Below are 25,191 nucleotides of genomic sequence, written 5' to 3'. Positions count from 1 at the left end.
AGGGGTTGCGGGAGGCGCCATTTTGGGCCTGGTCAAGTCGGGAGGAGGGAGCGCCGGGCGCGCGGGGTGTCCGCACGGGGCCGGAACCGGCGTCCGAGGCACCGGCCCGCGGAGTCGGGGCCCCGCCCCTCCGCCCGCAGCGCTGAGCCCCGAGGGGGAGGCGGGGCCCGGAGGCCAGCGATGGAGAGCGACTACTACAGCGGGGACCAGTCAGGTAGCGGGGGCGGGGAGGGGCCCGGCTCTGACAGGCGCTGCCCCGCCTGCGGCAGCGGCGCGGAGGGTCCCTGGCCCCGTGCGAGACCTGCCGTCCGGCCGCCCCGGCCGGGGAAGGGCGTGCTGCCGCCCGAGCCTGTTCCTGGCCAATCAAACCGCCGCTTCCTGCGTGGCGGCCGGCGGGGGCGATGGCTGGTTGGCGCCGCGGCGGGGTGTGCTGTGGGCGCGGGAAGGGCCTGGGCACCGGAGCTCTTAGGGCCGCGGTGCGGCCGCCTGCCGGGAGCGGGTCCCCGCCGCTCCAGATTGCGGAGAGCAATGTGGATGATGCCTCGACTGACAGCAGAGATGTTTCCCGCAGTGTGAGCCCAAGGGCCGGTTGAAGCAAACTAGTCTGTGGCCCAGTTGGCGCTGCTAGAGGCAGCGTGTTGCGTCTTTGCCAGGCTCCTGCCATGTGTTACCCAGCACTGGCAAGGTGTTTTCTGAACTAACCTAATACCTCAAGTTCTTGGCTAGACAAGGACACGCAAGACGCAGAAATCTTCTTGAGTCTCTGAAAGCACGTCTGCGCTAGGGGGAGGTAGGAGTGCTTCTGCAACCTGACTATTCACCTGCTTGAAAACCCAAGTGCAGCTAAGGCACAATAAAACTGCAGCGTATATTGATTTCAGTCAGGCCTTTTCAAATGCAGTACTGTGTGTTAATGCGCCTCTTTCCCAGCGTAGTTGGAACCCAGCTTGTAGACCGATACCTCTGTAGGCTTGTTAGTTAATCGTGTTATTGCTTTGGTTACTGCCTGATGCTTTAATACAGTGATTCTTAACCAGGGAGCTGCAGAGGTGGAGTCTGCGGGATGAGGAGGTTGTCAGTTGGCCCCAAGCTGTATTTTATGCGCTAGTCCTGGCATGGGAAGCATTAGAGCCGTCTTTGGATGGTGTTGGGGCAGACTAATTAGCCCTGCCAAGATTCATCCAGGTGCTGTGCTGTGGCTATATTATTTCAGTTTTGGACACAGCTTACGTGTGCACAGCATGCACAGGTGTCTGCAGCATGCTTGTCAAGTGGACCAGGAGGAGGTAGGCTCTGGGACTTTGCATGGCACTGGTAGGTTGTAGCATGTTGGGTTGGGATGGATACGATGGGGCAAATATGGGCTGTGGATGTGAGAGGCTGGGAATCATTTTTCTGACACTTTCATCGGTATTAGTTTGTGTCTTAAGGACAGCAGTTTTATAATAACATAGTAATCAAATATTGTGTTAATATATTAACCTAATGGTCACAGTATTTGTGAGCAGTTCTGTGAGCTGTCTCTTAAGAGTAATGGGCACATCTGTGGCCTTTTAACTTCTGTGACTGTCATCAGAAGAGGTAGACCAAAGAGATGTATCCAAAATGACTAATTTCTAAGAATATAGAGAATGAGATTAAAATCCTTCTCTCTCTCTCTCTCTCTCTCTCTCTCTCTCTCTCTCTCTCTCAACTATGCATTCTAACACCTTCTTAATTTTGGTATCGTTCATGAGTCATGCTTACAGACTCCCTGGTCCTTGTAACTGTCAAAATATTTTAAAAGAAAATGATGTTGAGCCTTAATGTGGGGTTTTTTTTTGTTTTTTTTCCCTTTAATTTGGAACAGATGATGGTGGAGCTACCCCAGTTCAGGATGAACGGGATTCAGGGTCTGAGGCTGAAGACGATGTAAACGAGCAGCATTCTGGATCAGACAATGGAAGCATAGAGCATCATTCAGAGGTATCAGGGAAATATTTAGTTTGATCAAGTGAAACATATCTTTGTAGTTTGGCTTTGAGTGATAGTGGGCTTTACTCTTTTAATGGAGATTGACTTAATGTTGGGTTTAACCAGACTCTAAAACAGCCCTGCAAAACTTTGCTTGCATAGGTGGTCAAAGTAAATACACTTTTTACAAGGTACATCTTTTTAGCGATTATCATAATCACAATTAAAGAATAGATTTCCATTTTTTTTTTTGGCTTAGATTAGTAAAATTTTATGAGCTTTTTGCAATGATGTGCTGAACTATATTTGTGGATATCACTTTTTAGTGTGGCTGTAAATATTAGGGCTGTGTGAAGCTTAGGTAGCTGACTTCGATTTGGAAGAGATTTGCCCCAATTCAGCAGCCAAATCTCTGAATCCGAATCGAATTGGGAGACCCATTAATCTCTCCGAATCGAATTGGAAGCCTCCGAATCGATTCGGAGATTCAGCCATAGACTATACAGGCAGGCACTAGGCAGGAGCAGCTGGACAAGCCTGACTGGAGCCCGCAGCCCCGGGAGAAGCCACGGCTCGTCCTGCTGCCCTGCCCTCCCCCCTCCCCCTGCTGGGGCGAGGCAGGCAGTGTCAGCAGCCTAAGGAGAAGCCACAAAGGCTGAGGGGATTGAACTGGGAGCTGGGGAATGAACAGGGGCTTTCCCCTAGCTCCCAGTTTGTTTCCCCAGCTCCTGGCATAGGTGACGAGTCGGGGGTGGGCATGTGCCCCTTCTGAGACTGGCTGACATCTGTGGGCAGTCACAGCTCGCCACCCCCTTGCCGCCATGGTCGCCTGCAGGTGGTCTCCGCTCGCCACCTCCAACACTTTCACTGCCACCTGCAGGCAGTCGCTGTGTCCCTCCAGCCTCGGGAGGTATGAGTGATTCATGGATCCCTGTTCTATTTCCCCAGTTCCCCCATCATTCCCCCCAGCTGCTGCAGCTTCTCCCAGAGCTGCTGGCTAAAGCTGCGGCTAATCCAGCTGCCCCACCCTGCCAGGGCAAGGCAGGCAGTGCTGGCAGCTCTGGGAGAAGCCGTGGGGGCTGGGGGGAATGATTGGGAGCTGGGAGAATGATCAGGGGCTGGGGGAACAAACAGGAGCTTCCCCCATTTCCTGGTTTGATCCCGTGGCTTCTCCCAAGGCTGCCAGCATTGCCTGCCTTGCTCTGGTGGGGGAGCCACTGGATGAGCCACGGTTTGAGCTGGCAGCCCCGGGAGAAGCCGCAGGAGCTGGGGGGAATGATCGGAGAGCTGGGGGAATGATTGGGAGCTAGGGAAATCGAACCGGGAACTGAACTGGGAGCTGGGGGGAAAGCCCCTGTTTGTTTCCCCATTTCGATTCCCCAGCTCCCCGTTTGATTGCCCCCAGCTCCCAATCATTCACCCAACTCCCATGGCTTCTCCTGGGTCTGCCAGCACTACCTGCCTTGCTCCAGCACAGAAGCAGCTGGATGAGCCGCGGTTTCTCCCGGTGCTGCTGGCTCGGGCCAGGGCTCCCCCGGCTGCTCCCACCAGCACTGCTTGCCTGTATAGTCTCTGGCCAAATAGGATTCAGCACTGAATATCCTCAGATTCAGCCGAATCAAATCACTGTTCCTCTGAATCTCACAGACCTAGTAAATGTGGTTTTTATATTTTAAATGCTGGTTTTCAGGGGTGTGTAGCTGTGCCATAAAGCTTTGTATGCTGATATTTAATCATACAAGGTAGAAGGTCAAAAGGTTTTTTTGTTGTTTTTGGTTTTTTGCATTTTACAATAAATAATAAAAATCTGATCTATTTTTAAGCCTCTGAATAGATGCATTATGCTGCACTGAAGGGAGTGGAGGAGGGAAGTGCATTTATTGTGTATCAACTGCTGCATGATAGCTTAATTTGTCTATGCCTGTCCCATGGTATAGTTCTGTTTTACTCAGTTGTAAGTTGCCCTGTTTTAGCTCTCACTCTACCATGAAGTAGGACTAGACATATGAAATGGTTATCACAGAGCCAATGATGTGGTAATTTCTCCTGCCCCCTCCCTTCTTACTCCCTTGTTTGTATGTCCATATCCTATGGGGGAGGCATGGGGGAGGTTTGCTGTGTTATGTATGCATTATCATGATTTTCTGTCTGTCAGTGCTTTCACTTTAAAAATAAGCTGCATTGTATTACTTGAAACCCACCAAAGAATCTTTGCTTGTGAAATACAGGTCATCCATGTGAACATTTAGTACAGGTGCCTCTGGGTCACCACTTCTCTCTCTCCTTTATTTTCTCCTTGGGAGGGCTTCCATAAAGGGTGTTGAGGTGACTGGCTCACGTGGGAATGGGGGAGATGCATGCTACAGATGAAGCTATGTACTTGGGGGGGAAACACTGTCAGGATCCAGAGCAGCTGCAGGAACAGAGCTTCCATGTAGATCCCCTACATTCCCATGCTTGTTTTTCATGGGCTCAGCGCTATCCCTTTTCCCCATTCCTGATGGGACAGTGCGAGGGAATTCTCGGCATAGTTTTCCTTGCCAAAATTTCTTCCTGACTTTCAACAAGGAATGGAATGATGTAGGTCTATGAAGCTCTGCCTTTTAATAAACAACCTTTTGACATTCATAATGAAATGGGTTCGCTTCAATATGAATAGTTATTTATATGAAATTGGGTTCTGTGATTCAGATGTCAGTGAGGGTTGTGTGCATTATGTTAAAGAACTGTACGAATGATACGATGGCACTGTAATGGACTGAAAGACTTCCTCCTTAACTCTGGTGTGGAATGCCAACCTGGTCTGATTCTCCAGTAAAACTTACTGTGTTTAATTTCTGCATATTATTCAAATGCACAGTGTCTGAAAGAGCAAATGGAACAAATGCCTACTTTAATGATTTGAAGCACAGATCATTTTAAAGTTGAATTCAAATATAAAATGAAGTGTAGTATGCCATGTTTGGGAGGGGGTGTCTTTGCTTACTGCAGAAGAATCCAGTTCAGGAACTGATCCCTTCATCATTTTTATGGAAGAGTCTTTCAAGAAGTAGGAGTTGCTTTGTATTCATGCCAAAAACAACCTCTAGTCAACCTTGCTTTAAATAGGTATTTGTTCATTTGAGCTGGAGAGTCCCAGGTAGCCAGATGTAATGTTAGTGACATCACTAACCCTTGGCTACAGAAAGTGGTATACCTTGTCCACTTCTAACCCAGTGGGCCGCTTAGGCCTAAGTAGACCTTCAACCTCTATAGAGGGGAGGAAGTTTGAGGGCTTGTGTGGGAGGAACATTCACATAAATAAAAATTCAAAGTTTTCTGAAAGGGATGGCTCCTGTGAATGCTGGATGAAGAGCAGATAATGTGTTATTGACTGACTAGTGTTTTTTTTCCCCACTTCTATCATACTCTAAAAGAATTGCCATTGTGAGCAGGGAAGATAATACTGAAGCCATTAAGCTTTTAATCTGGTATATGAATATTGAATTAATCATTCCAGCTTCTTTATATTCTTGTGGGATGTTTGCATTGCATATTACATTAAGGCAGGGGTGGGCAAAATGCGGCCTGTGGGCTGGATGTGACCTATCAGGCCATTCTAGGGCCCGTGGGGTCCCTAAAAAATTTAGAAAATGAATATTTAGCTGCCCCTAGCTGCCTGCCATGCAGTCGTCAATAGCTTGCCAAAACTGAGTAAGCGGCCCTCCACCCAAAATAATTGCCCGTCCCTGCATTAAGGTAATTTGAGATCCAGTTTAAGTATGCAAACAGACTTTCTTGTTACTTTGATCATCAGTTTTTAAGCTACCCAATATCATTAAATAACATTAAACATTGTAACGTCAGGCAGCAGCATCCTTAAGTGATCTTGTTAATGTGTGCTGAAGCCTAAGAGTTAAGCACAATGTGGCTGTTTGTATATTCCTTTGTATTTTGAACACAGAAAAATACCTGTCATCTCATTTCAGACAAGACCTCCAGTGCTAGATTTTAAAGCTGAGGCTTTAATATTTGTGTAAAATTAAAAATCACAAATGTATCTTAATATATTTTTCCTGTAGTTTTAATTATTTTTCCTGCAGTGCTGTAATTAGAGATGTAGTTCAAATTGCTGCATGCAGCACTCCTGAAAGGAGTGACTTTTGGTGATCTACCTCTTCTTATATCTTATTTTCTTTATCCTTAGGAAAGTGTGGGAGGCATGACATTCAAGGGTAATAAAACCTTTTGAGACAGCCTCATCAGATAAGTCTATTTAATTACTATTTCGTCTCTAAATTAGATTTTTTTAAAAAATGAACAGACTGAGGTTTTTAAACTTTCAAACTTTTTTTTCCCAGGTTCTTAACTTAAAGAAAAGGGGATCCTGAGGATTTACTTATGTAGGTCTCAGGTATGTGGGTTTTTCTTTTCTACAATTCTTTTCTGGCTTTCCTTCCCCCAATCCCATTTTATCTATAAATATTTTCCTTGATGTCCTTATCAGCTCTGTTTTAGCCAAATAGAATTAGATAACATACAGTTTTAGTACAGTAATGCATATTAAATTACATTTACAGTGTTTGTACAATTTAGTGCCCAAACCTTATAGTGAGGCCTACATGGAATCTTAAATGAAGTCACTGGGGCTTTGTGTGGTTATAAGGACCCCTCCTCATGCATTGTGCCTAAGACCATTAATGAAACCACAACAATTCTTTTCATGTTTTCCTTAATTTAAAAACAAAATCATTTGCCTCATCAACATCTGATATGATTATGTATATTTGCATATAACCGTCACAATTTGTGGGATCATACTAGGTAGCAGACATTTTTCTTCTTGTCTTGGTCCGTTGTTGGAGGGGTGGGAAAAAACATCTACCTTTAACCAGGGGCTGTGCATTGAGGCAGTAACTTCATTTATTACTGTTTCTACATATAGAGTTAACACTGTAAGTTTGCTTTTAAAATATTTTACATCCTACTGTACTAAAATCTGTTATGGAATTCTGTTCAGCTAAAAGAAATAATTAAGGACATCTTAATTTAAAAAGTTTATAGATAAAGAGGAGGAAGAAAAGAGAGCAAAGGAATTAGAGAAAAAAGGGATGGGGGGGCAGATACCTGAGACCTACCTGCCTTTGAGGATGCCTAAAAGCTTTTCTTTAAACTAAGCATTTGGAAAATAAAAAATAGAAAAAAATCTGCTATTAAATACTTAACTGTCACATAATTTACTTTAGAAAAATATTTAGAGACGAACTGGTAAAAACTGATTATCTTAAACTCTAGATCCCAAGTCTCTTGCTGCAAAAACCCATCCCACCCCATTGCTACATACTTGAAGTATAATGCAACCTCTTAATAGAATACTTATAAATAAAGCCCTTTTTTCTTTTTTTAGCTCTCATAATTACTTTGTTTTTCCCTGTGTTTTTACTCAGTAAGTCTTCAATAGGCATTGTATTAAAATAGGGTCCAGAGAACTTGGTCAGGATTGAATACTATGGGGCTGTGCACTCTACAAACAAAATTAAAGATAGTTTTTCACCAAACATTGCACAGGCTAAACAGGGTGTATTCCTTCTTCATTGTTAAGAATGTCCTGGCTCTTGCTGTAGTAATATTTTTGTAGCCAAAAAATTCAAGAGGCACAGTGTATTTAATTCTGTCTTACTGGACCAACTTAGTAGCTGTGGAAGATGTTTAACAAACTGTTAGGCATGAAACACCATTCGTCAGGTCTTGGAAAGAAGCAGGTGCAGGCTAAGTTAAACACTGTTTGGTACAAATGGTGATGCTTCTACTCGTATTTAGCTTAGGCTGCATCTGCATTTGTGGACTGGAGGGAAGGGCATTTTGTGCCTGGAAGCTTGAATATCTCTTCCAACTATGATGTTCCAGTGAAAGATACCAAACAAATCCTACTTCTGACTCTTACTGTCAGTCTGCTTTAACAATTCCTTGCAGACAGCATTAGAATTTCTGGAGTCTACAATCTGCAATTGCATTTTTATCTATGGCATTCTATTAATATTGCCCTCCAGTGATTTTTCTTTAATTTCTTTCGAGTGCTTTCCAAATTACCAAGCTGTTTGTAGCTATTCTTGAAGACAAACCCTACCCAACAGCCAACACTACTGGGCTAACCAAAATGTAGTGTTCTTAATATGTATTCTGGGATAAAATTATTTTTCTTCCTAATTCCATGTTTGCCAAAGGGTTTCTAAAAGGGTCCTGGCAGGTTATGTGGTAATAGAATTAATCCATTAATATTTCCACCTTTTCTGTGGTTTTTCCGCTCTCAGCAAAGTCTCATGCTGCTGTTATCGTGAATATTTCTTATTTTCATGATCAGCAGGTCAGTGAAATATGTAGAGAACAATATTTAAGTTTAGGAAAAAGATACAGGGCTAGTCCATCAAAAATTCTCTAATCCTCCTTGGCTATAAACCACACCATCCCAAGGTATGTTTCCTCTCAGTAATTACCATAACATTACCAAGCAAAGGTGGTTTTTACCTTCCTCTTTCCTAGATGCAGCTTTCTTCCTGATCTTCCTCCTAAATACAGTGAGAAAACTCCTCAAATGCAGCATTCAACTCTACAGATGTACATTTTCCCAGTATATTGTGGGAGAAAAACCACAAAGTGGAGGGGAATAGAGTCAATGTTATGATTAGCAAATGCCAAACTTGCAGGAGATGTTAACAGGATGGTCTCAGGACTTCTGGTTGTTACCTGCAGGAGGAACTTTTATTTTCATAATTTTGTTTCGGTTCTTACTACCTGTTTTCACTAACTGAGCCCCAGTAGCTGTCTATAGACCAAGAAAAATGGGGGCTACTTAAGATGCTGACACTAAGATCATGCATTTCAAATAGCCTTAAACCTTGCAGGGAGAAAGAAACACAGTTGGGGAGATTATTAGTCTTGCTTTATAGCACTAGTGAGATTCAGCAACATTAAAATAGTGAAGATAAATTTGATAGCCATGCTTTAAAGTTGTGCAACACTGAGTACCATGTTGTTGCTTCATCCTGTTTGGAGCTGTATTATAATTTAGCAGGTTATAGGTTGCTAATTAGAGATTAAAGCATCACTGAAATCCAAGGTTTAAGACCTTAAACATTCTTGTTTTTGTTAGGTGTTTTGATGATGGGGAAATCTGTTCTTAAAATAGCGTTACACTTTTAAGTTTATGAATATACAAGGGAATGTTAAATAAAACTAGGTATCAGAAGTGTTGTTCACTGTGGTTCTGGTGTAAATGCACTTTGACCCTACAGGCTAAGACTCCACAATTGATTTTAAAACTGTCTATAGTTCTGAATGATGGGAACAAAAGAGGCATAGAAGAATAGAAGGCTAGATAAAGAATGCCACCTCTGAAAGGAATTTAAATGTACAGCCAAGTGAAAACTTGGGATGCGGGAAAGATGATGCGCACACACTCTTTGAGGTGCCAAAGGAGAGGAGTTGCATTCTTTTGACTTCACTGTATGTTTTGGGAAGGAGTTGGGCTTATTCTGCTGTCAGCAGTTTTAGACACTCTGAGCTGTTGAAATGGAAATCCTGGGAATGGAGGACTGAAAGGTCTAATTGTTTTTACAGGAAAAATGTAATATTTACCTCTGCCAGGAGAGTGGATGCTTTCTCTAACAAGAATAAATTAAAAAGTAAGGCATTCTTACCCACATTCATATCTAAAAGTCATCTGCAAAAGTTTTTCTAAAAACTTAGCTTTTTAAAAAAAATAACTTTTAGACAGATCAGATGTATATTTGCATTAGTTTATAAAAAGAGAATTATGTTTCTCTTCTGAAGCATCAAGAATATCACCTTTTTTCTTCCCTAGTTTTGTTTGTGGACCTTTCGGATGTCTAAGAATGTGTATCAGTAACTCTCAGCTTAAGGGGTTGATGTATTGAATCTCTTTTTTTAAAAACAATGTCTTTATTCAAAATGCTGATTACTCAGTAAACCAAAATGTGTAAATAAAATAGTTTGACTAAGAATTGCTTTCTGTTTCAGTTAGTGGGATTTCTTTTTTGACATGTCTTTCACAGAGAAACTAGATGCACAGTATGCAGGTTTAAAAAATAATTAAATGAAAGGGCACAAGCCCCAATTTTTCCATTCTTGATGAACTGTAATACAAAGAATACCAGTAACTAAATGCGGAACATATTCCATAGAAAAGTGACTATCTAAAACCAAACTTTTAAAACACGATTTTTCGCAGCCCAGCTTAAAACACCATAAAACTGATTTCCCATCTCTTTCCCCACCCTGCCAGGAAGTGCTGAGCAATGACCTCAAAATAAGGTCCCATAACGTAGTCTTAAATTTCATTTTTTTCTTCTTTTAAGTCCTGGCTGAAATCTGTGATGAAACAGCAAATGAAAAGTCTCACTGTTTTAGTGTTCTAATGTTGTTTTACTCTTTTAATATTGAATTACTCTGAATCATCTGATAGCATGCTGTGGAAAGCTATACCTATAGAACAGATAGATAGATAGTTTAATTCCTATTTCTGTTTAAGAAATGTTTTCAGATGGCAACACCCACAAATAAATTAAGGGGAAATGAATTGGAAAACATGAGTCTCCCCTTTAATGTATCTAACCTTTGCCTGGGATTCTGTTTTCCAGAATGAGCACAGTGATGGCGAAGATGATGGTCCAACTAGAGAACATCACATGACAGACTCTGAAAATGAAGATATCTCAAGGCAAAAAGACAGTGATTCAGAAAATGAGGAGCCCTCAAATCACAATGCCAGTGATTCTGAAAATGAAGGGACTCATGGGGGTAAAGACAGTGATTCTGATATTGAGGACCATCCAAATCAGCACGAAAGTGACTCTGAAAATGAGGATGCCATAAATCACCGAGCAAGCGACTCTGAAAATGAAGAACCTCAAAAAGATCACAGTAGTGATTTTGAAAATGAGGAACCCCAAAAGCAACTGGCCAGTGACTCTGAAAATGAGGAACCCCAAAAGCAACTGGCCAGTGACTCTGAAAATGAGGAGCCCCCAAAGCAACTGGCCAGTGACTCTGAAAATGAGGAGCCCCCAAAGCAACTGGCCAGTGACTCTGAAAATGAGGAGCCCCCAAAGCAACTGGCCAGTGACTCTGAAAATGAGGAACCTCAAAAAGTTCATGCTAGTGACTCTGAGAATGAGGAGCCCCCAAAGCATCTAGCCAGTGACTCTGAGAATGAGGAGCCCCCAAAGCATCTAGCCAGTGACTCTGAGAATGAGGAACCTCAAAAAGTTCATGCCAGCGACTCTGAGAATGAGCCCCCAAAGCATCCAGCCAGTGACTCTGAGAATGAAGAGCCCCCAAAACATACAGCCAGTGACTCTGAGAATGAGGATGCTCCCAGACGCAAACAAAAAATAGAGTCTGACAGTGATGGAGAGAACAGAAGAGAGGAAGCACAGAATGACTCTCATCATTCAGATAATGAGCAGGCAGGAGAAAGATTTCATGGTTCTGACAGCGAGGAGGAAGGTCCAAAGATACGGAAAATAGCAGACAGTGATGAAGAAGAGAGAGAGGAGGAGAAATCAGTTAAGAGAAAAACAGCTGTCCTTTCTGACAGTGAGGATGATGAGAAAACACGTAAGGCAATCCTATGTAAATAGTAAGGTTGACAGTGTAATGACCTTCCTACCTTCGGATGGGTCTCCCTGGAAACCTAGTTTTACCTGGGAATAGTTGTAGCATCATCTTACCAAATCCTTTGCTCTTTGTGTGTTTCTGGATGCATTTAATCACTCCTTAAACCAGGGTTATTTTTAACTTTAGGAGAATGAGTTAGGGACTAATATGGTTTATGCTTCATTAAGAAAACTAAGTTTCCATTACAGGATGTTTACTATTGTTGATACATGAGCTAGAAAAAATCCAGCTTGAATTCCAGGTTCCAAACTAAGTATTTGAGGCTGAGAATGGAAGTTAGAATAACATTTATTTCTTGTAAATTAAGCAGCTCAGGCAATAAACATGACATTCCACAAGGTTGCTCTGTGATCATATCTGCACTTAAAAGACAAAAATTTCATTTCTTTCTAAATTGTTAACATTTAAAAAGTAGCATTTAAGTTCATTTGAGCTTTAAGAGATCAGAAAAATAAGTTTCTTTGCTATGTATTTGCTTCTTGTGTTTTGACAGCATGTCGTTTTAAAGACACATTCATTGTTGTTTCTCTGTAGTCATTGTTATTCTGTGTAGTTTTTAATACAAATGGGAGAGAAACAATTTTGAAAATACAAAATTTGGCACTACGGGATAGGAATAGTATTTGAGACAGTTGTAACTTACTCCTTCAATTGACTAGATTTTATGATGACAACTTCCTTTTAGAAAAAAACGTCTTACAGGATGCAGGAGGATTTAAAAGCACGGTGAATATTATGTTTTGTATTAGAGGTTGCTGTCAAGGACCTAATGAATTTCTACATTTTTTGTAGTGTTTTTTTGTTAAATTTTGAATGTTGGGGCTTTTGGCTACAGGTTAGCCATTGGGGTGGATGATTTGTGACCCTCAGTTATATTGGCCAGTAATAATTTGTTTTCTATTGGCAGCTGCAAAGAAAGTACGAATCCTGTCAGATGTGGAAGAATCTGACAGTGATACATCAGAGAAATCTGGTAAAGCAAAGAAGAGTGTTGTAGCATCAGATAGTGAAGATGAGGAGGAGGAGAGAAAGGACAGTGCTGGAAAGAAAAAAGAAGAGAAAGATCTATTTGGGAGTGACAGTGAATCAGGGAATGAGCAAGAGTAAGTGCTCCTAAATATGAATTCCTATGGGGCTATAAATAGTGAGACTTTTTTTCTTGAATGAAGATGGATGAGCTTCGGTTACCTTACGAACATCCACTATGGCCTGAAGAGTAGAATCATAGGAAGTACTATAAGGCGGAGGATGAAGGATGAATGGACTACAAGGCAGTTAGAAAACTGGCTGGAGCATCGGGCTCAGAGAGTAGTAATTAATGTCTCGATGCCTAGTTGGTATCACGTGGAGTGCCTCCAGTATCCTTATACACAGCATATTCACCAATGGGCCACCAAAAGTAAAGGAAAACTGAACAGATGTCTATTTCACTCAACCTTTGATGGGAATTACTATCTGCTGAAGGTGCAGGATACGTGGTTTGGAAGTGAAGCAACTAATGGCCTAAAGAATAGTCATAGGAAGGACAGATGAATGGCCTATAAGGTGGATAGAAACCTGTTTGGAGCATCGGGCTCAGAGAGTAGTAATCAATGGCTCAATGTCTAGTTGACAGCTGGTATCAAGTGTAGTGCTCCAGGGGTTGGTCCTGGGGCTGGTTTTGTTCAATGTCTTCATCAGGAACCTGGAAGATGGCATAGAGTGCACCCTCAGCAGGTTTCAGATGACACCAAGGTGTGAGGAGTAGTAGATACCCTGTAAGAAAGGGCTAGGATTCAAAGAGACCTATAAAAGTTGGAGGATTGGGCCAAAAGAAATCTCATGAGGTTCAACAAGGACAAGTTCAAAGTCCTGCACTTAGGACAGAACAATCCCATGCACTGGGACAGGCTGGGGGCTGACTGTCTGGGCAGCAGCTCTGCAGAAAAGGACCTGAGGGTTACAGTGGACAATAAGCTGAATATGAGGCAGCAGTGTGCCCTTGTGGCCAAGAAGGCTAATGGCATACTGGGCTGCATTAGTAGGTGTACTGCCAGTGGGTCAAGGGAAGTGATTATTCCCCTCTATTCAGTACCGGTGAGGCCACATCTGGAGTACTGTGTTCAGTTTTGGGCCCCCCACTACAGAAAGGATGTGGGCAAATTGGAGAGAGTCCAGTGGAGGGCAACAAAAAGGGTGAGGAGGCTGGGGCACATGACTTATGAAGAAAGACTGAGGGAACTGGGCTTATATAATCTAGAGAAGAGGAGACAAGGGATTTAATAACAGCCTTCAACTACCTGAAGGGGGGTTCGAAAGAGGATGGAGCTAGGCTGTTCTCAGTGATGATGGAACAAGGAGCAACTGTCTCAGGTTAAAACAAGAGAAGTTTAAATATTAGGAGGAATTTTCTCACTAGGAGGTAAAACACTGGAATGTGTTACCCAGAAAGGGGGTGGAAACTCTATCCTTGGAGGTTTTTTAAGACCTGGCTGGACAAATGTTTGGTTGGAATGATCTAATTGGGGATGGTCCTGCTTTGAGCAGGAGGTTGGTCCCTAACTTCCTATGATTCTAAGGGAAGAAATGGAGAACAGTCTAGTTCTTTCAGATGTTTCAGATATTTGTATCGTTGCTTCAGGAATTTCCCAGCAAATGTGGATCGAGCTATTGCCATGTGCTGTTGAGATGTGTACTACAAATGAAAGAGAATAATAAATAAACTACTACTTTTACAGGAACCTTATTGCAGATATATTTGGAGAATCTGGTGATGAGGAGGAAGAGGAGTTTACAGTAAGTGTGTTGTGAACTTTTGGATGATGAATTGGTAGAATCTTAAAAGCTTACCTATATGTGGAGTTATTTCAGAATAGCCACTCTTTAAATTTATCTGGATACCTTGATCTGGAATCACTTTCATGTATAGGCAAGCCCCAGCTCTTTGTTGGATGCAGTGAGACAGTTTGAATTAAATGGCATTTGTAGTCCTGCTCTTTGGAAAGTAATATCTGTAAAAATTCCTGATGTAGATAAGAAAGTGTTGGCCTAGCTTTAGAAAATAATGTAAAGATGATCTGGAAAAATAAAGCGCATATGGTATGTGAGATACCCAAAATCAACACCCACTGATTTGTATTGCTTTTACTAACAGGGTTTCAACCAGGAAGATTTGGAAGAAGAAAAAGCCGAGGCAGAGATGAAAGAGACAGTAGATGATTCAGACTCTGATGATAATATTAAAAGAGGGAAACAGTAAGTCTTTGGGTTGATAGTGCAGAAAATGAACTTAATTTTTTGCTAAGTGGACCATATGGACTCCTTTCCATGAACACTTGATTTCAGTTGAGAGGCTCCCACAAAGGCTGAAGGGGCTATCTACCAGCATAGGAAGGTGACAGACCAAATTGTCAAAGTAAACTGAATTCTTACTAGACCACCAGATCAGTTCCCCTCTCTTTTTCTCTTGTTAATCTTTTCTTGCTGGAAGATACTGTGGAATAGCTGACTACTCAACCCTAGTTTAAGCAGTTTGGGTGCTGACAGATGTGAAGCCCCCCCCAAACAAACAAACAAACAAAAACAAACCCACCAAAAAAACCCCAGTGCTTTACTGGAAGAGGAAACTCATCAGTTTGACCTAGCTCACCCAACATTTTTATAGATCGTGCACTGCAGTAGGGCTATTTGGCACTTTTTTCTAATAGCTAATTGAATAAGCTATTAGGTCAAACTGATATGATGCTATGCCTCTTCTGGGCATGCCTTGTGCTCAGTGCGGGGTTGCACAGAGCTGAAATTAAAGTGCTCTTCCCCTCCCACCTTCCCCCATGTCTGTAAGCAGCCTGTATGAGAATCCCCTCTTGAAGTAGTCTAAGAGTATTTATTTGTAACCCATCACCAGTTACACTGAGTGCTAGAACATAGATCTCTGTAATGCCTCCTTTTGCAAACAGTTCAGGGTTTTTGAGAGAAGAATATGCATAAACTGAGTGAAAAACAGAGACAGTCTTGGCAGTCAGGAGACATTAATCCTAGTACAGATTTGGCAGACTTCTGTGATGCCAAGTAAGTGATTTCAGAAAGTCCTTGGATCCCTTTTTCTAGTTTCCCAATCTGTAACTTGGGGATCTGTACCTACCTTAAAGAGATGTTTAGAGGCTTAATGTGTATAGAACACTTGGTGATCGTGGGTGGGATTGTATTGTTAAAGTGCAAAAACCTGGTGAAAAAGGTGGGGTATTCTCAGGTGTCTTTCAGCAAACTCTTTCCTTGCATTTCAGTATGGACTTCATGTCAGACTTTGACATGATGCTGCAACGGAAGAAAAACCTTAGTGGCAAGCGCAGACGAAACCGTGACGGCGGGACCTTTATTAGTGATGCAGATGATGTAGTCAGTGCCATGATTGTTAAAATGAATGAAGCTGCAGAGGTGAGATTTTTTTATGTTCCAGAGAGATCTGTCAAAATCCACTTCTGCTCCCTGACAAAGTAATTTTTTATTCAGCATAGAATAGAAATCAGTATTGTGTGTTCTGAATATGACTTGTAAACACCTGAAAGTTTCTAATATCTAAAACTGCTGTAGTACTGCATCAGAGCATTCTTTCATGTACCCAAATTCAAAAGCTCCTCTTGTGGAACAACTGAATTTTTAACATACATGAAATTGAATATGTAGTTGCTTATTTTTACAGAAACCTTAATTCCCATCAGTAGCATCAGCCCTTGGAATACTCACAGTCCATTTTATTTTATTATGATTTTTTGTATGTGTAATGTTCTAGACAAAAGGAAAAGTTTCTAAATTGCAGATGGCATAACTAATGACACCCTCATAGATGGTGGCAGGTTCACATAATTATAGGAAAGAACAAATTGTACAGCATTGTTTATCATGAAAAGCCTGTTATATGTAAAATTTCCTCTGCTGCCCTTTTCATTTTTGACTGTTTCTTTAATGTTGTACTATAGTGGAACTAGGTACTGACAAAGTAGACATTAGTGTTATGAAGTTAATCAGAAGTTGTGGGAGAGAATGATAGTATGTTCTTGAATCCAAGGTAGGGTTTCCCTCCCCCCACCCCTCCCCTCCCCTCCCCTCCCATTTAACATGTTTAACAAGGGGGGGAAAAACATCTTGTCTTGGATTTGAGTACAAGACGGCGGGGGGGGGGGCAGGTGGCTGCTCCGGCTCCAAGTTCCCACTCCCTCTCCACTGCCTTGTTGCTTACCCTCTGGCAAGATGCTGGCCCTGCTCCAGCCTGGGGCATGGAGCACATGGATGCCCCAGCCCAGCCTGGTTGTGGCAAAGTGAATCCCAGAGCTCCAGCCTGGGCTCTGGTTTCCAGTTCCAGGGCATGGCTATAGCTGCCATTGTTGCAACCGCTGCTGCAGTGGAACCAGAGCTGTGGTAGAGCCAGTAGAGGGGGGCACTGGGGATGGGCAGATGATGATTGGGGGGGGGGGGGGGGGGCAGGTGCTATGTGGGCAGGCACCTCAAAAGGTAGTAGGCACTAGAGGGGGGAGGAAGAAGGGATAGACAGATAGAGGAAGTGGGGATAGAGGCAGCAGGGGGCAAAGTATTGTGTTGCCTGTGTTTCTCCTGCTCCTCCCCCCATGACCTCTTTCTCCACTAGTTGTAGGTTGGAGGGCATGAATCTAAGAGGACCCTCCATTCATTGGATTCTACACACAGAAAATGTATATATTTGTTATACTTACACATTTTCCATGTATAGAATTTAATTGGGGGGGGGTCGTCTTAAATTCAGGGTCATCTTGGATTCAAGTAAATACAGTAATGACATGCCATGTGTCTCCCTAAACTTTTAAGTTAAATTAATTCTTTGTATGCATTTCCCATAAGAAAGTATGTATTGTTTCATTTCCCCTTATCTTGATATTTATGCTCTTTATCCATATGTATGTTCTATTATGCTTTTTAATAGAAAAGTTTTATAAATTGGCTGCGTACAATAATTTATAGAAGCTTTTCATTCTTGTTTGTTTTGGGGATTGCAATAAAACTGAAGTACAAAAGTAGATTTCATTTTAATATGAATCTCCTATTTCATTTAGCCATCTTAAAGACCATAAAAGTTTTAAGAATCCCTCAGAAAATCTTTTTTTTAAATGGGTTTTGGGACCATGAGAAGGCAGCTTCTACACAATTAGACTGCTAATCGTTTTGTTGCATACGTCTTAAGAGTTAGGATTTACTGATTTTTTTTTCCTTTCTCTAGATTGCTTGTTATCAGTAATTTTTTTTTCTTCATGAACTCTCTACAGGAGGATAGACAGCTGAATACTCAGAAGAAACCAGCACTAAAGAAGCTAACTTTGCTACCAACTGTAGTTATGCATCTTAAAAAGTAAGCGCCTGATTCTCCCCAAATTTAATTATTTTTTCTAGAGAGTATTGGGGTTAGAAAACTAGTTATAGTTACACTCCAGGGGTGGTGTGCATGTGTCTTAAACCACTTTATTTTTCCCATTCTGCATGAAGTGCTACAGATGATAAATGGCAATTAAAATGTTAAGAAATTATTCATGTTTTAATGATTATTTATCTTGAAAGGCATTAATACGTATAACAGGCTGAAAAGCACTTCACAGTATGGCATTTCCACATTTTAATGACTTTCTTGCTCTACCCTTTCAAGTCTGAACTGGGAGACTTTGAACGTCTTTCAGCAGTTCACATGTTTATGTTAAAGCCTAGTTGCACTTTGGAGCGAGCACTGTCTTTATTTCTGTAGCTTATGCCAAAGCACCTAGATTTAGGGGTAAAAGGGCATTGGGAGGGATTGCTTCCACAAGATAGAAGTCAAAAGTGAAGCCCAAGTTCTGTAAGTGGGCATGTTGGTACAGCAGGGGTATTGAGGTGTTTTCATCATTTGCATTCCCAGTTTGCTGAAGTGGGAACATTGCTGCTCCTGAAACTGACCTCCTTTTTATTTTAAAACTTCCAGGCAGGATCTTAAGGAAACTTTCATAGATAGTGGTGTGATGTCTGCTATCAAAGAATGGCTTTCCCCTTTGCCAGATCGGAGTCTACCAGCACTAAAGATACGAGAGGAACTCTTAAAGATTCTACAAGAGGTTAGAAACGGGTGTTTTACCACTGTCACTGTTTGGTTCACTCTTGTTATTAAAGGATGTACTATGTGGCTTGAGAGACATTGTAAATTAATTAAAGGAAAATAAGAATGTTTGTAATTTGCATTTGCAAGCTTCTCAACCTCCCTCACACTCTTAAGCACTATGGTCCCTATCTGAGTATTCCCACTGAACAGAGGATGTTCTGTCAACCATCTTTTCTGTCTCACTGAATGACTCACCAGCTATTATGTTGTAATAGATCATCTTATTTCTTGTTCGGTGTGACCACAAAATGAAAATAGTAGAGAGAGACTTTGTCTAGTAATGAAAAAGTGAACCTTCTCTTACAAACCCATTGTTGGTTAACTACAGTGACTGTGTATAAATTTGCCCAAGTTCCAGCCACAGGTATGATGTTCACTTTTGACCACAGTTAAAGTACTTAGACACTAAACTTGCCTTCTGTTGTCTGTGGAATGCCTGATTTGGTCTTCTGTTTCTGCATTTTTTCAGTAGTTGTTTCCCATAATGCCACAGGAGTTATCAATACTCTTTGGTCCAATCTTCTCTCTTTCTGAAGTATTTTTTAAATTTTTAGGGCCAGTTTGTTCTGTTGGCTACCTCCATAATGACAAAAGTTTCCTCTTCTCTTCTGCCCCAATGCTAAAATACCAAGCCTTGTATTTTGCAAGTGTGGCAGACTACAGATCTAAAACAGATTGATAATGACTTTCAATCGACTTCATACTTAAGAAACAAAATTAATTTTAAGGAAAATTATCCACAGTTAACAGACCAAGTGTCTAGATTAGGGGCGGGCCATTATTTCAGGTGGAGGGCCGCTTACTGAGTTTTGGCAAGCCATCAAGGGCCGCATAACAGGCAGCTAGGGGCAGATAAATATTAATTTTCTAAATTTTTTAAGGGCGCTGTGGGCCAGATAGAATGGCCTGGTGGGCTGCATCTGGCCCATGGGTCGCATTTTGCCCACCCCTGGTCTAGATAATGGATAACGACCATCAACTGCTTTGAGAAATCCTGCGTTTTCTATGTTTGTCTTTTTAAAAATGTTTTCTGAAATAATTTTCTGGAAATAAGCGGTTGTTTATTATGCTTTTATGAAAATAGCAAATTGTTACACAACTTGACAATAATACTTATTTTGTTATACCTATTGGTTTGGATTTTTGTTGCCATCTAGCACCAATAATTAAATTGGTTTTGTTTTCCAGCTGCCCAGTGTGAGCCAAGAGACTCTGAAACATAGTGGGATTGGGCGAGCTGTGATGTACCTCTACAAACATCCGAAGGAATCAAGACCCAACAAAGACATGGCAGGAAAGCTAATAAGTATGTAACCTTTTCCCTGTCTTGCCCATTTTGTATTTTGCTGGCTGGTGTATCTCATTTTATCAACTAACCTCTGCATTGGCCTCTCTTGTGACACATTGATTTCTTGCTGTTTGTAAAGCAAACTGAACCTCTGATGCAAGTGTAATATCTGGGCATCTGTTTCAAATTAACTTTTAAATATACAAGTTGAGACAGGCATTGTTTTATTTAGCTCCTCCTGCAGTTTCCCCTGTTATCTTTCATTCTTATAAAAACTGAATGACAGTGGTTTACAAGTCCCTGTTGGACCACCATACTTTGTATATATTTCTTTGTGCCATACTGTTTCCTTCCAGGTTTTATAGATGAGCAGCTTTCTAAAACGATGGCTAAGCAAATTAAAGCACCTTCTGCAAATAGGTGTTAGTGAGAGGGGCATCTTGGAAGGGAGGAACTTGCCTTATAATGTTAGGTTGGTTTTTAGAAATCGTGTGCTACAGTGTGAAAGACCCTAAAAGTCACAATCATGTGACTTCACCTGTCAGTTCAGGGATAACCACAAAAAAACACATGAGTTGTGTTGCTAAAAGTTGTAGTTAGAGCCACTGAAGTTTCCTGCAGGTAAAATATGCTTGGCTAGAGACATGTCCCTTGTGTTGAAATCCTTCAGATGAATGGTCTCGACCTATCTTTGGCCTTACTTCAAACTACAAAGGGATGACTAGAGAGGAGAGGGAGCAGAGAGATTTGGAACAGATGCCCCAGCGAAGGCGATTGAGCAGGTAAGAGTCTGCAGTCATTGAGAACAAAGAAAATATTTCAAATCTGAGACTCCTTTGAGAATACATAAATATGGCAGTTCAGCTTCACTGCTAATGAAACATTAAAGGAAACTGGAGGGCTTTCTAGTTAGTCTTTCTTCTCTCACCTTTGTTGGTTGCTGTCTTGTCCTTCTCATAGAGTTTTTCTTTTCTACATTTGAGGCCTGATGCCTGCTCTTTAAGTGTGAAGTTGGATGTATAATACTCATCAGAATTTACCATTACTTCTAATCTATCCAGAACGCTTACCTTTTTCTGAGGCAGACTTCACCAGGATTATTCTTGCCAATTTCACGCCAAGGTTAACCACAGTAGTATACTAGTAAATTGTTTTAAAAAAGTAACCCAAGTTCAACAACAACCAAATGTTACTGCTCATTTCCTTGTCACAGCAATGGGAGATGGTTACAGCTGCATTCCACTTGTGGTGGACTGATTGCCAGTAGATCAAAGGGTAGAAGTCAAGGATTTGTTAATGGTAAATAATCACTCTTCACAACTTTGACACTTGGAACATGTGCAATTGCTTCTTGCATTTTCATTATGTAGTAGTTGGGATCAGAAGCCCCTGATCTTTGTTCTTTCAGGCTCATGGTATTGATCTCTATGTACCTGACTCTGTTCTTTGTCTGTTTTTAAATTGCTAACTTTAGTTAAGGGCTTCACTTGCTAAGGATTATTGGTTTTACTTTTGCAGACCCTTGTATTTGGTTAGGGATCTTTTATTTTAATTTGGTTGGATGTAAACAATTCTTCCCTTTAGGTACCTGATGAACATGCATCAAATGTTCTGGATAGGTTGGAAATTGGCTTTTGTGATGACTGATTTTTCATCAAGACTGGCAGTCATAACTGTAACATTCTCCTTTTTCTGTGCAGCTCTGGTGGTCAAACCCCTCGAAGAGATCTGGAGAAAGTGTTAACAGGAGAAGAAAAGTAAGTCCTTATTTCTTTTCTGGTAGTATTCTAGTGAGGATATCCAGGTTGTCTCTGTAGGCTCCCTGCAACTTTTGGATTTTTTTTTAAAGGAAATGTGGATGATTGAAGTGGTAGTGCTTTGTGGTTTTTAAAGGCAAATTAAAATACAAGTATTTTAAAGAACTGTATTCATTGTGTTCTGGTCTGTATGAGTGACTTCTTTAACAACACACCTGCTTGTTTTTTGCAGGGCTCTTAGACCTGGCGATCCAGGATTTTGCGCTCGTGCAAGGGTTCCAATGCCCTCAAACAAAGACTATGTGGTCAGACCAAAGTGGAATGTGGAAATGGAATCTTCCAGGGTAAGCAGTGTAGTTAAGGGAAGAAGTTAGTCTCATAAGCTGACTATATATCTAGTATATGGGATAAGCCTGGGGAATTGGTTTGTCTTTTCATCACTGATGTGTTGCTTTTGCAGTGCACCATTTCATTGCATTATGCCTCTTGTAGCCTGAGGGACTATGGCCTGCTTCCAAGTGGGCTTTGTAAACTCCATCAAATAGTTCTTTCATTCAGGTACCAGGGAATGGAAGTGTATAACTAAGAAGAATCAACTGTTGGTTATCATGGCTAATGATATGACTGCAAAGCAGTTAGTGTAGACCATCTTGGAGTCTGTCTGCAGTCAGACCAGTCCATCCATGTCTGTTTAGTATTATGTTTTTCCTGTTAGGTCTCCCAAAACTGGAGGGATTCAAATATTTGGTAAGACTGAATATTGTACAAATAAATTAGCCCCATGCATTTCATCTTGGCTCATCCATCTGCCTTGTACCAATTTAATTTGGAGATGTCAGAATCTCCATATGGAAAAATAAAATGAAAGTGGAATAAGTGATCATTAAATTGTACTGTTTCTGCTGTTGTTTTTCCTTCCTTTCATTAATTGAGATATTGTTTCTAGCCCGGGACTATTAAGAGAGGTATTAGTCGTTTGGAAAAGCACAAGAGACGGTTTGCTGAACAGAAACGACTCAGCAAAGTGCATCGGGCCATCAAGTTCAGCATTGAAGGCAACAGGATGCCCCTGTAGCCATGACACACTGTCTTCCCCAAGTTTGAGAGGTATCCCTCAAGGGAGGTGTGACCAGTGCATGTGCTTCAGCTGTTGGCAGTTTGCACATTCAGTGGAAAAAAACCAATATGTATGAGTAAGAGGATACATGCTGAAAAGCTCTCCTCTTAATCCTTAATGTCTATACTGTGACCTGCTGGGTAACTTGATGCAGGATATAATCTGATGTAGCACACAGTTTCTGCCATGGTCCCTGCCACTACAGCTTCTGTATATACTGCTGGCAGGTGCTGTTTAAAAACAGCTACACCCAAATATACCTTTGTGTCTAAGGTTCTAAGTAGTTGGAGAGAGGAGCAGATGCAGCATTCTAAAATGGGTTCCCATTTGATTAGAGCCTGCTTTTTAATTTAAAACTTGGTACTTATCTAACAAATGACAGAAGCAGCATTCTTAAACTTCAGTTTTGTACCTTATGTCATTCCATAGTTTCTGGTTGAGGTGTTAGTAATATGAACAAGATCTAAAATAAGAGACTGATCACTTGTTGGCCAAGGAAGTCATTTTGTGATGGAAGGCCTTAGGGAGGGGCTGGTAGCAGGTGGAGAAAAGAGTCCACTGGGGAGTGAGTAAAGAAGAGTCTTTTGCTGTGAACCTGGGATGGAGAGAGACTGATCAGTAAATTTTAAAGTCTGAGAATTGTTTTGACAACTCCTAGTCTGCATTTCAGATTGTGAGCAGGAATGGCACAGATTGATAACTAGAGAAGATAGTACAAATTAAGCGCAGGATTATCTCTAACACATTTCAGATTCTTACTTAAGTTTATTCTCTAAATGCTTTTAAAGCATGAAAGTTCTGGTTGGTCAGTTTTCTTTATTATGGATAAAATCAATATTTATCCAGGTACTGGGAGTGATTTCTCTGCAGATGAGCCTAGCTTGATGGAACTGGGTGGCATTTGGAGTGTATAATAAGCATTTAGCATTTCAGAAAGTAAAAGCTGAGCCTCTTGCAACATGTCTATAAAATATGGCGTATAGTGTCCTGAACCTCTTTGCTTTCCTATAAGTGAAAGGCTAAGTGTCCGTCACACATTATTTCTGTAAGCTTTGTGGAAAATATATGAAAACTCGTCATTTCTAGGAAGTATTGTTTACTGATTTAAAGGGTCGTCTTTGTTTGTTTTTTTTGTCCTGTTTCATTACAGAATCTTTACAGTGTCTGTGCAAAACAACTCAACTGCTGCTTCATCTTCATCTTCCAGCTGCAGTTAGTCAAAATACAGGGAATGAAATGCAGTAGTTTTTGCAGTACTTTGTATGGCTAGATTTCTTTGGCACTTCTGCTTTTCACCCCACTTCCCAATAATCTCCTGTTGGAGAAATACCAATCCAACTTTTACATCTAATTTACTATTTACTACAATTAGTTGCAAAGTTGGATTGGTACTTCAGCCCAGCTAACATTATACAGAATGGGATATTAGAGTGGGAATGTCCACACGTCGCTCCCCACCACGAAATGTAGTTTGTGAAGTACATGAAAATGTACCTCTGGTACAAGACTATGTTTAATAAAAATTGTAAGAACTGTTCTAAATAGTTTGTTTGGCCGGCATGTGGACAGTGATTGGTTACTTTTGTTTCCTTAATATGAAAGCTTTTAGCGTGTGATATGTTTTTTTTGTTTTTGTTTTTTGTGTGCGCGTGTGTAGATATCCTTGTATGTGCAATGCATATACCTGTACTGCCTTCCCTGTCCTCATTCCCAGTCCCCAAGCTCTGTTTAAATATTTCTGGGACTTCATCAGATCCTGTGTTGCAGTGCAGCAGGTGCTGGAAGATTTAACCATGCATGCCTTACATTTCATAAAGCCTCTGGGATTTCTGCATTTGTTTTCAATAGGTTTTATTTTTTTAAGTTCCAGGGAACCTCTAAGAAAGGAGTGAGTCGACTGGACAAACAGATGCGGAAATTCACAGATATCAGGAAAAAAAGCAGATCGGCTCATGCAGTGAAAATCAGCATTGAGGGCAATAAGATGCCATTGTGACCCTTCACAGAATGCCCCATGATCTCTGCTGTAAGACCATGCACCCATAGACTCTTTGGAGACCTTTACATTTTTTAACAATTTTTTTGGTTTTTAGTGTATCTTTAAACTGTTGGTTCAGCTTTCTGGTGTTATAAAAACATTGTCTGAGGCTTGTAAATTCTGGGACTTCGTCCTCCTGACTGTATTTAAAGTTGCTCTGTTGTGTCCTTTGTACAGATCAAATACTTGTTGTACTGCTACACACTTTAGACAATAAAATATCCTTCCATTTTT

General features: G+C 41.2%; 1 protein-coding gene across 5 annotated transcripts; it reads left to right on the top strand.

Moving 5' to 3' along the window:
- On the top strand, positions 1-25,191 carry IWS1 (interacts with SUPT6H, CTD assembly factor 1). 5 transcript variants are annotated; one of them, XM_059730887.1, is made up of 14 exons: positions 1-214; positions 1,850-1,965; positions 10,590-11,568; positions 12,536-12,731; positions 14,346-14,403; positions 14,762-14,862; positions 15,891-16,041; positions 17,901-17,983; positions 18,584-18,713; positions 19,946-20,063; positions 20,716-20,827; positions 21,746-21,802; positions 22,035-22,146; positions 22,749-24,776. In XM_059730887.1, the coding sequence occupies exons 1-14, from the start codon at positions 181-183 to the stop codon at positions 22,875-22,877; spliced, it is 2,376 nt and encodes a 791-aa protein (XP_059586870.1). In that variant the 5' UTR covers positions 1-180; the 3' UTR covers positions 22,878-24,776. The 5 variants fall into 5 exon arrangements, with proteins under 5 accessions (XP_059586870.1, XP_059586866.1, XP_059586867.1 ...); XM_059730883.1 differs by lacking the exon at positions 22,749-24,776 and adding an exon at positions 24,784-25,191 and having other exon boundaries at positions 3-214; XM_059730884.1 differs by lacking the exons at positions 1-214; positions 22,749-24,776 and adding exons at positions 6,140-6,167; positions 24,784-25,191.

This window comes from Alligator mississippiensis, chromosome 7 (genome assembly GCF_030867095.1).
Source record: "Alligator mississippiensis isolate rAllMis1 chromosome 7, rAllMis1, whole genome shotgun sequence".
In the NCBI taxonomy this organism is placed as follows: Eukaryota; Metazoa; Chordata; order Crocodylia; family Alligatoridae; genus Alligator; species Alligator mississippiensis.
Note: the sequence above shows the minus strand (reverse complement) of the source record. Positions and strands in the feature narration are given on the sequence as shown.

Bases quoted from the DNA above. Each gene is read 5' to 3' on its own strand.
- IWS1 (XM_059730883.1), top strand. From the start codon at position 181: ATGGAGAGCGACTACTACAGCGGGGACCAGTCAG. The intron at 14,863-15,890 runs GTAAGTCTTTGG...CTTGCATTTCAG, and splicing joins AATATTAAAAGAGGGAAACA to TATGGACTTCATGTCAGACT. The intron at 20,064-20,715 runs GTATGTAACCTT...GAAATCCTTCAG, and splicing joins CATGGCAGGAAAGCTAATAA to ATGAATGGTCTCGACCTATC.